Here is an 11,816-nt window from a genome sequence, read left to right as displayed (position 1 = left end):
TTCATGTGTTGACTTGTATATGCATTTGTTTATGTTACTTTTATTTACTTTTATTTGTTCTTTTACTCATTTATTCATGTTTCTTATTGTTGTCAGTATATAAAATGTAATTAATTTATGCATTAATTCATCGATTGACTGACAATTGAGATGTTTCACTGCATTTAGCAATATAAATGAATTCATGCATTACTGTCATATTACAAAACAAATTACATTTTGCTTGTTTTATTAAATTATATTTTTAGTATATAAAAAGTTATATAAGTATTGGTCAGCATTTATTATTATTATTATTTTGTTTAAGTTTTGGGGTGGGCTAACAATGAAATTCATTCTGAGGTAATATTAATTTTTAAGCAGTGATACTTAAATTTTTTGAGTATAAAATCAACAGTTTTCTCCAAAAGAGATCTTCAAGCAGCTGCCCGTCTCCTTTATGCAGACATTACAAACGCTGTTCTAGGTTGTGCTGTCAAGTTACTGATGTTATGAAGTGTTAGAGCACCTGTCGCTCATATAATTTAAACTTATTATATGCAAGATCATGGAAAGATACTATAGTTTATGTAACAATCATAGTGACAAAACAGAAAATATGAAGATCATTGGTTTGTGTACATCATAATATGACATAAAATTATATTTATACACAGGAAATAAGAACAATAAAAAAGGCTAAATATCTTCATTATAGTTCTTCATAATACATAAAAAAGTTGTTGTTATATCTGATGGATGAAACGAGGTAAATTCATGAAGAAAAAGAGGAAAACTTAAAGGAGAAACTTTTTGGGTATAAAATAAAGAAATTAACAACATAATCAAGAGATGATGATTTTTGGGGTTTCTTAATAAAAAAAAAATATCGTTAGAATAACACTGTTGGTCACATTAGTAGGGTTTAAAATATAACAAACTTAAATCAACCCTAAATGTATTCACAAAATAAATAGGCAGCTGTTTCTTCAACAATACCACAACAAAATGAGCAAGTTTCATCAATATCAAGATATTTATAGGTAGATTAATTAAACGTATCGTTCATATTTTTTTTTTATTGGATGAAGGTGTTGCGCTTTGTGATAAGGCGTAGTAGGTCACATGATAACGTCAACATGGCAGATGTCCGGTTCGCATTCATACTCAACGAGATTTGGCTATAAAGTACCTACTCTTTTAGCGCTCGATGAGTAAGTACTTATTGAAATTAAGTACCTACTCATTGAGTATGCGGTTTGGAACGCAGCCTATGTCTATGGTCAGAACTCTCTGAATACATGGCTCTGATATCCCCTGTAAGTAACATCACCACACTCCAACTCAGTAGGTGGCGGTAATGCCAAAAAAACTGGTTTGCTAACCGCCAGCAAACAACACAAGAAAAAGAACCAATAGCGCGAAATGCAAATGAAAACAACGTGTGTCAACGGCACAATGAGGTAAAATAAAAACAAAGATAATTTCGCATTGTTGATGCGTTGTTCTTCAGTCAAGGTGAGCAATGAACAGCGCCTGATGTTTCCTAGTCGGAATCCTACTAAGCATTTTAGATGTTTGCGTCTTACCACATGTGAATTTGTTGGTTTGATAGGACATTTGAGCCACGGGTATACTAGTTAATGTTAGTAAAAGTTCTGCATTTGCTCTTGTTTTGTTGTTTACGGCTTGCTTTTTAGAACTATATTTGATGTCCTTTTTAATTGATACATAATTTTGACGTGTGCTTACCTTGAGTTAACGTTAGACTTCGTGAGGTATGAGTTGCTGGACTTTAACTCACCATGCTTTGTTCTGTTTTAAAATCTTTACTGAATGCTTATTATTATCTGCTTTGCTTGCATCATGTTGAGTTTTCATGTTTTATTTTCTGTTGTTTGGTGCAGTTTTAGAAGGAAACATTTAGAATCAGTCATGACTTCCACAGCACTCCTCAAAGGTAACGTTACTGATGGATATTACTTCAATTATGAGATATTTTTGGTAACACTTTGCAATAAGGTTCATTTTTTTAACAACTTTAGTTTACATTAACTATGAATGAACGATAGCTGCTTCTACAGCATTTATAATTCTCAGTTAATATTAATTTCAACATTTACTAATACATTATTAAAATCAAAGGTTGTATTTGTTACAAACAGTAAACCGCTGGATATTTATTAACTAACATTTACAAAGATGAATAAATACTGTAACAAATCTATTGATCATGGTTCATGTTAGTTAATACATTAACTAATGAACCTTATTGTAGAGTGTTACTGATATTTTCTGTCCTCTAGGATGCTCTTATTTTAAAACGTGGATTAATATTGTGTTAACTTATTTTAAACAGATTTCTGAACATTTTAATTTTAACATTTTATATGCACCATGTTAAACTAATTTATTAGACCACCTGTCATAATAAAGAGAAAACACAAATATTTTATTTGCCCATATTAACCAAAAAAACTTTTTATGCTGTCCTTTGGGCTTGATAACAGCTTGCATTCTTGCTGTCATTGATTTTATGTACAGTACTTTTCCTCAGCCTCAAGGTTCATTTTATAGAGCACATAATAATGCAACAAGAGCTGACCACAGTGCTGTACATAGAATAAAATAACAATCATAAAATCACAGTTAAATTCTACGCATTACCATGGACGCCTCAACATCTAAGCGGCGTCAGTTGTAACCTATTACACCAGCACATACTTATGAATAATCAAATGCCAAAGTGAAGAAGTAAGTTTTTAAATTACCTTTAAACTCAGTAATAGCAACATGACATCATGACTTTTGCGTAAACATACACGCCACTTTCGAGTCAAGTGGCTTGTTATCTCTACGCGTTTTAAGCTATCCACGTGTATGCGTGTATGTCTATGCCATTAACGTCCGAGTGATTCCTCGTGTCTGTACACGCCGTCAAATGTCCGAGCGAAACAAAGCAAAATGTAGATCTACATCTGGGGAGCTATCTTACCTAGGATGGTAAGTAAACAGTCATAAATGCCATTAACTCCAGTGACGGGTAGGTTTAGAGACGGGTCTGAGGTAAGTCATATATTTATACATACAGTAATAACGTTAAGTCAACGGCGTTCATAAACACACTGAAAAGCGATTATGCGTGTTGATAGCACGCCAAAAATGGAAATACGAATTGGCGTGTCATACACATGCTACTTCATGAGATCAGTCTGGTAATAGAGGAACATTCCCTAATTTAATGGGGTAGACGATTCCACAGCCTGGGGGCAGCTGCTGCAAATGAGCGCTCTCATTTTCCTGTACGTGCGCGGGACTACCAGGAGATTGGTTGATTCCGAACGCAATGCTCTTTTTGGTTTATTCACCTGGATTAGATCAGCTCAGCCCCTTGAGGGTATGGCTAAAAAAAGTTAACACTTTAGTTTTGTGTCTAATGCTCACTATTAACTAGTTTCATTAACATGTAGATGGCAGGGTTTTGTAATTACTGAGGTCCCGGATGTGAGGTAGGCTAGTTAGGGGGGTTCGAGGAAATTTTTTATTTCTCTGATCTACATATCCCAAAAAATTGGATAACAATAACTTTAAAAACATGTCATGCAGCTGATTATTTTTCTCTTCTTATGTCATTAAAGAAAGAATACATGGGGTCAGATGATTTGATTTATGAATAATTTTCTCAGACGCGATCATTTACTGAAAGCTACTAGGAAAGCTAGGTAGCATAACTATTATTAAAGGTAGCTAGGTAGCATAGTTTATTAAATTCATTCACAATTGTGGGGGGAAATCCCTAGCCTGGCTCCGCCCTCCTACGCACTTCCGCTCAATTTCATTTTCCTTCAGTACTACGTCTGGGACTGCTGTATATCCTTAGGTTTCCAGAAATCAATTTTTTGTAGGACCAATCAGCGAATAAAGGGAGTGGCTGAGAACGATGACATTGATGTAGGGCGTCAGTTTGAGTTCAGTAATGGCAGCGGAGAAAGACGTGAGAAAAGCTATTCGGTCGGTTGTTGTAAAAGAAACTGCCGAATATACAGAATTTAAAGCTGGATTGTTGTCGTCTCACCTCTTGTTGCACAACGGAGGACCGCGTGAGGGAGGCATAAAGGTTGGAAGTTTGTGCTGGCCAGCTCAGTGTGCACGATGACCGTGACATTTCGGACGGACGCTTTAGCCTGTTGTTCGGAAGCCCCGAGTCCTGGCTGCTAAACTATTGTTGAAGATCCTCTCAGGAGTCTTGTCAGTAGCTCATATTCCCAACAGTAAATGTACTGATTCTTGTGATGAATAGAACATTTTGAGCCCCTGTGTGTACTCGTGCAGGTGGTTGGTGTCAGTTTACTCGTGTCAGTTTTACATGTTGTAAATCATACAAATTGGTTGCCATTTTTTTAAATAATTGTCATAAATAAAAATGTGAAAACCCATACTTTGAAGGCCATAATTTGATTTTCAGTTTTAGATGTCAATGGTTAATTTGTTTAAAAAAAAAAAAAACTAAAACTAAATGCCATATAAAAATGTACAAACACATACTTTGAAGACCATAATTAAGAATCAATAAGATGTAATTTGAAAAAATGTTGTTTATTACACATCTGCAGATAGAGACGGATCATTCACTGTACAGCATTTGCGGCAGATCAGAAAACGACCACAGCGGCGTATTTGTAATGATTAGACACAGCCGAATGGATACATCACTGACTGTCCTTCATGTCAAATATACAATTCGAATTAATAATTGTTCCTAGATGAACAAAACCTGCAGCTCTCGTAGACTGAAATCCTATTGTAAACATAATCCTCTGATCATTCGGACTTGTTCCAGCCATTTCGGTGCATGACATACGTCACGACCACACGTTAGCGATTGGCTATGGCAGTTCCTGAGTGACTCTGGGCAGATCCAACAGTTTTGAACTTTAACAGAGAACCCGCCTACAAGGAAGTAAACGTTTCTCAATGGAGAGAGGCCAGACTCTATGTACAAATTAAATGTACTAGAGTCAAGTACATTTAGGAAATCTAGGAAATCCCCCCTTAGATGACTCATGTTTATTTATTTATTTATTTTTTAAGGAGGCGAAAGGGGGCATTTTTGCCAAACAAAATTGTTAAATTTATCTTACCTAAATGTTTGCACTCATTGCATTTTTACAATGGGGTAATGTTGTTAAGAATTTACACAACACGAGGCTTCATTTAAATTGTTCAATTAAATTGAAAAAAGTTGCACAAATAAATACAATAAAATAAAGATACAAATTAAGACAAATAAAGAGTAAAGTTTTTGAATAGGTCTAATACTAGTATTCTTAGACAGAAACCTAATAAAGTAATCAAATGGATAATAACACTGGATAGTATTTTACTCCTGAATAAAATACATAGGCTATTAATCCTGATTCCTTTAACTTAAAGCTCTCTTTTGTTGTTTTGACGACAAAATTAATGACTGACACACATGGCTGCCGTCACTTTAAGAGCTAGTGCATGGATCCTGTGTTCATTATACTGGCATGCATTTTATGCTTATTAAAGACAAAACTGACTATGTTCAGAGTATACTCACGAAGACCAAAATTGACACAGTTTTGTGTGTTAAAGCAGTATAATCTGTGAAAAATAACTTTTGTTACTGGCCAGCTGTTCTTGAGGCGGAATTTCTTTGAATGTGTACATAGAAAAGCATCCCAGAAAGCGTGCGGGCACTGATTAGTTTAAAATCGCTTGAATGTTTAAACTGGTAAGACTTAAAAAGACGTGCAAATGGTAAACCATTCACGATGTACTGCTTGCCCAATTGTGCAAGTGAATGTTCCGCCATGTCCCGACTCCTGCCTGCTTGCCTTGCACAACACATTTTGAAGAGATAGAAGACGCGGCACTGCTGAACACTCACACTGTTTGTGAAATTGTGTCTGGCAGATAGTTCTTAAAAGAATGATTTGATTTTATAATCTCTGTGGATTACGATTGTGGGAATATCCCGCATTATAAATGGGAGACCTGCAGGAATGATTATAATTATGCGTGATACCCGCAATCCCGAGCCGAAATTCGAGCCCTGCATGAATCGCGTTACAAAAGCCTATTTTCAGTATATTAGTTTGCCTGTTTATTTTTGTCATTCATTTAACATTTATGACCTAAAAAACTGTCAAATATGAAATGTTTAGTTTAGCTACTTACATCTTATCTCGCCCTTGACCATAAACTGAAGAGTCATTGACTCTGCTAAAATACCAATACCCAATTCAATTTTAAAAGAAGCTTTTCCACAGTCTCTGTTGTTATTGACTTCCAAATAGTTTCTAGTTGTTCCGAATGATTTGCTTTTGATGAAACTTTTGTGCAATCTATCTTTGGATCCACTAAATCCCAAATTTGTTCAATAGGATTAAAGTCTGGACTTTGAATTGGCCAACTGTGACTAAAGTGACAACTGTAACTTCATAAATATACTGGTGGATTAATCTTTACAGAAACATAAAAATATATATTTTGGTAATCCCCAAAACTGTTAGTTTAGGGCAGCTGTGGCACAAATTTCACATTGGGTGGTGCTCTAATAAATTTAAGCACTGTATTGTATCAATTCAGAGGTAATTGACTGAGCTGCTTTACTTTAGCTTTTTCAAGGGTTTTTCAACTCTCTCAAAAAGTGTGAAATATCAATACCATCATATTCTATCAATAAGCCACACCTCCACACATTATACCAAAATATTTTTTTTCCTTGATGTGATGAATGTTTTAACAGTTGAAGATTATTTCCAGTGGTGCCATAACTTGATTATATTATGAAACAAACTTTTTTTGTTGTGCATTTGAATTTGTTTATCCACTATTCTGTTTCTGCCTTTGAAGACGTGGTGGCGTATGTTGATGTGTGGTCTGCGAGCCGGATGGAGGATTACTCTGATCCGTTCATCCAGCAGCTGTTGAGCATGGGTGCAGAGGTGATAACTTTTTTGTCTACTGTTTTACAAATTAAATTAGTTTTAAAATGTAAAATAAATGACCACATTATAAATTGCAGGTATCGAAGACACTCAACAAACAAGTGACCCATGTAGTCTTCAAACATGGCCGCCTGTCCACATGGAAGAAGGCCCAGACAATGGGTGTTAGGATTGTTTCTGTCCACTGGGTAGCCAGGTAAAATGTGTAGCACACACAATTCATCTTCTGCATGTTTATCTCAATAAAACCAGCAGTAGGGCTGTCAAAAGGGCTGAATTTGAATTTAAAAAGCATCATTTAATTTAGAGGAAAAACAGCTTTTGTATTATCTCCTTAAGTCCACAAGAGGACGCAATGAGCCAAATAATAACGCACAGCATTCAATTTATTCAAAGAAATGAACTAATATGACTGTCTGTAAAAGTGCATAACATTTAGACTAATGTTCATAAATCAAATATAATTTTGTAAATTTCATGAATAATTCTAAACATAATAGCATAATTCAAGAGTCAAAGCGCTGACAAGAGTAATTTTTTTTTTGCAATTTTTAAAAACATGAAATGCAGTTGAATAGGAAAAAACCCACAAAGTCTTGATTTGTTTTTTAAAAGTTGAACTACTTTTAACTTTACATGGCTTTCTAAACATGCCATGTCATGCTTGTGTCTCCTGTCCGAGACGCAAGCGCAACAGTCAAAGTTGTCCGTCTTGTGCATGTTTACGCAAAAATCAATGGAAAAGCAGTGCAGAAAATGCATTCTGTTTGTGTGAACGGCTTGGTTACGGTTTAGACGTAACCAAGATTTTCTCCGCGTTAAGTAGGGATGGGTATCGTTAAGGTTTTATCGGTATTACCAGGGGTGAAAATTTCATCAAAATGTTGGGGGGGACAATAAACATAACAATTCTCAAGAGCAAATTTTGAAGGGGACACCAATAATACAGGCAAAAAAATACAGAGGAAAGCCTTACTATTATTATTAGTGTATCATGGAGACCATTTCATTATACTTCTTAAAATTTCTTTCTGGTTTAAGCCAGCGGCGAATCTGTTTACATACTCTCCTCACGCAGCGCAGTGATTTCATTTCATTCATTGACTCATACTTTAACTATATTAAATGATATAAACCAACTAAATCACAGTGAAAGTGTTACAATCTAAATGCACAGCGCACCCGGACTTTCTCACCAGTGTATGGCCAGCAATATTGTAATGTTTAATGACATGAAGATAATGTCTGTTCTAAGTTATTATCGTACTGTACAATTAAATACAATCGTTCCTGAGTCTGCAGTCTGAAAACTTTACCTTTCAGAATCTCAGCTGAACGGCGCCGCCGGTGTGTGTACACTCATAGAGAATAATGTGTTCGAATTTTAAAGACGTGGCGCTGCGCGACGCTTCTCGTCCGGTGTGCGACCCCTTTACTGGAGTTCCACAACTACTCAAACTATGTTTTTCTCTCCCGCCACCGGAATGTGTGTGTCTGAGGTAAAAGGGACGGAGGCAGTGGACCAATGCACTGTGAGGCAAGGGAGGGGGGTCTCAAAATGTTTAGAACGCTTTTTTCAATATTGCCCCATTTGCATTTGTGTTATTTTATTTCTTAATTATTTTAAGAATATATCATTATATTATTTACAATACACATATTTTAATGTTTTTTTTGGGGGGGGGACAACCCTCAGATAGGGGGGGTCCTGACCCCCCCCGCGATTTCCGCCTATGGGTATTACTACTCTTACCGATACCGCTTATTGATCCGGTACTTTAACGATTTTCTTATCGGTTCTTTTTGGTGTTTTTTTATTTATTTATTTATTTTTTTAAAGAATTAAGAACATAATTAAACTTTATATTTTGAAATGAAAAATAGAAAAAGCAAAACGAAGAAAAATATCTTTTTGTTATGCAGCAGTGTGCAGGCTTTTTTGTTTATACAAAAAGGACGCATAAGAAAAAAACAAGTACAAACACAAGAATACAAGTCCGTTTCGGAGCGCGCACAGCCTTGAACAGCGTCTCTTGCGCAGGTTTTTGTGTTTTTAATAGCCATTTTCTTGATCTTGCAACAGTAGAAGACAGCATTTTGCAACAATCGCCGATCGTGCTGATTCTGATGGTTACGTTTGGGTTTTAGGAAGAACTGACAGCGCTCCACAGTGCTGTGAAGTAAAGGAAGTTAAGCTGGACAGATCGTCTCGTTTTTTAACGGTTTTATCTCAAATATCTTCTTTTTATAATCTTTGGAAGCCGAAATACAAAATATATTAGAATAATATCCCAGATCTAAAGTGTAACCACGCTGAATGTTTAGTTCTGTCCTCATTGTCACTCATTAAGCAAGGGCTGTCGTGTTGCGCGTGCTGTGGCTTTGCGTGAGAGATCGCTCTCTCTCTTCTCTCTGACCCCATTTACACCTGGTATTAAAATGCGATCTGTATCCAGATAAGTTATCCGGATAATAAGTACCGATTCCATTTACACCTGGCCACATAAATGTGTTTTTGCAAAACGGATATAAATCCGATCTTCACCTCTTGCGTTATATGCAGATTTAATGGATTGCACGCCACCAAAAGCAACAGATCTGAGTGGCATTTTATTGATCATCAGCTAATTTCCAAATCAGAGACATCAATAAGAGAGTGGCAACAGCGCTGGTAAGATAATTTCGTTTCTTTACTTGAAGATGTGTTGACTGCGTCTGTGACTTACTTTCACTTTTATTTGCGATGTTTGCACGTTGAATAGACGCTCAGCTGCTCATCTGCGGTGATGCGTGTCGCATCTGACTAGGCTATAACATGACATAGCCTATAACACGCTCTCACTCGTTTATTTTTTAGCATTTTTGGGAGGAGTAAAATATACATATGTGGTTTCAACAACCAGATTGCGTTTACACCTAGTAAAGATCCGGACACAATGCGAGCCAGACTACCTCCAGATGTGGTCAGGCAGATCCGATCACAACGCATTTACACCTTGCATTAACATGCGTTTTTTTATTATCCGGATAACTTATCTGGATACAGATCGCATTTTAATACCAGGTGTAAATGGGGTCCCTCTCTCTCTTCTGAGCTGTGAATTGCAAATTTGCATCACAGACAAATGGTTTAATTAAAATATAGTTTATATATAGAAATGGCTGGCGATATAAACATGTTCAAGATAACGTCGTTATAGGAATAAATAGTAGCCCAACTTTACTTAATTTCTCCAGTACCGACAGCAGAACCGTTAACGTCCGAGCTTATCGATACAGCGGTCTTTCAAAATTCAGTACCGGGGCCCGTTTAATACCGGGTTTCGGTACCCATCCCTAGCGTTAAGCCTCTCTATTTCTGCAGTGTTTTGCATCTAGTACCGCATGTAGCAGGTTCAACTAGCTCAGCTAACAAAAATAATAAAACACAATGTCATCATCCCATTTTTTTTTATCGGGGGTGAAGAGCCTTGGTGAGAGAGGTAAAGAAGAACCCAAAGATCACTGTGGCTGAGCTCCAGAGATGCAGTTGGGAGATAGGAGAAAGTTGTAGTAAGTCAACCATCACTGCAGCAATCCACCAGTCGGGGCTTTATGGCAGAGTGGCCCAACGGAAGCCTCTCCTCAGTGCAAGACATGAAAGCGTGCATGGAGTTTGCTAAAAAATCACCTGAAGGACTCCAAAATGGTGATAAATAAGATCCTCTGGTCTGATGAGACCAAGATAGAACTTTTTGGCCTTAATTCTAAGCATGGTGGTGGCAGCATCATGCTGTGGGGGTGTTTTTCAGCTGCAGGGACAGGACGACTGGTTGCAATCGAGGGAAAGATAAATGTGGCCAAGTACAGGGATATCCTGGACGAAAACCTTTTCCAGAGTGCTCTAGACCTCAGACTAGGCTCACCTTCCAACAAGACAATGACCCTAAGCACACCGCTAAAATAACGAGTGGCTTCACAACAACACCGTGGCTGTTTTTGAATGGCCCAGCCAGAGTGAGCATCTCTGGAGAGACCTGAAAATGGCTGTCCACCAATGTTTACCATCCAACCTGACAGAACTGGAGAGGATCTGCAAGGAGGAATGGCAGAGGATACTCAAATCCAGATGTGAAAAGCTTGTTGCATCTTTCCAAAAAAGACTCATGGCTGTCAAGTCAAGTCACATTTATTTATATAGCGCTTTTCACAATACAGATTGTATCAAAGCAGCTTCACAGTGATAACATGAAAGTAGTACAACACAGATCAATAATATTGTTAAATATTAAATAACCCCAACTAAGCAAGCCAAAAGCAAGGCAATAGCAAGGCGACAGTGGCAAAGACCCAAAACTCCATCAGATTGGATGGAGAAAAAAAACCTTGAGAGAACCCAGGCTTAGTCGGGGGCCAGTTCTCCTCTGGCTAACATTCATATTGTTTATATATAAATATTAAATATAAATATTGTTTATATATAAAACAGCGCCATAACATATCGCCGGCGTTGAGTCGTCTCATCACATGTGTTGGGGCATCCGAAATCCCCGTGAGAGGCTGGATACAAAACTGGACCTGACGAACGCCATTTGCAGAAAGGCAGATGGGAAATAATTAGCATAGCTGATGTTCATAATGATTTCCATTATACGGGAGTCGGTGTTAGAAAACCACTATCTCTCAAACTCTCCGTAACCCAAACTCTCCGCAACCCAACCATACGCGCTGACCCGTTTGTCTAAAAGGCTGTCGAGCCCCACTGGTGCGTTAAGCATTTTCAGTGGCAAACTGTTCCGTATGGCATAACAGAGGAATAAGAGGTAAGCATTATGTGAATGCTTGACTAAAGAGATGCGTCTTTAATCTAGTTTTAAAGGG

General features: G+C 37.1%; 1 protein-coding gene across 5 annotated transcripts in view; it reads left to right on the top strand.

The window, feature by feature from the left end:
* The first annotated feature begins 1,323 nt into the window (after positions 1-1,323).
* The window catches only part of mcph1 (microcephalin 1), a 227,642-nt gene continuing 217,149 nt past the window's right edge, over positions 1,324-11,816 (top strand). For 4 of the 5 annotated variants that reach the window (XM_089117256.1, XM_089117255.1, XM_089117254.1 and 1 more), the window contains exons 1-4: positions 1,324-1,442; positions 1,887-1,939; positions 6,862-6,953; positions 7,034-7,152. In XM_089117256.1, the coding sequence (XP_088973382.1) occupies positions 1,405-1,442; positions 1,887-1,939; positions 6,862-6,953; positions 7,034-7,152 (302 nt within the window). In that variant the 5' untranslated portion in view covers positions 1,324-1,404. Of the gene's footprint in view, positions 1,498-1,886; positions 1,940-6,861; positions 6,954-7,033; positions 7,153-11,816 lie in introns of all 5 variants that reach the window. The other variant, XM_039652220.2, reaches the window with a different exon arrangement.

The sequence above is a fragment of the Pimephales promelas genome, chromosome 11, assembly GCF_988280905.1.
Source record: "Pimephales promelas chromosome 11, fPimPro1.hap1.1, whole genome shotgun sequence".
In the NCBI taxonomy this organism is placed as follows: domain Eukaryota; kingdom Metazoa; phylum Chordata; class Actinopteri; order Cypriniformes; family Leuciscidae; genus Pimephales; species Pimephales promelas.
The sequence above is the reverse complement of the archived record's forward strand: the minus strand, read 5'-3'. Positions and strand labels throughout refer to the sequence as shown.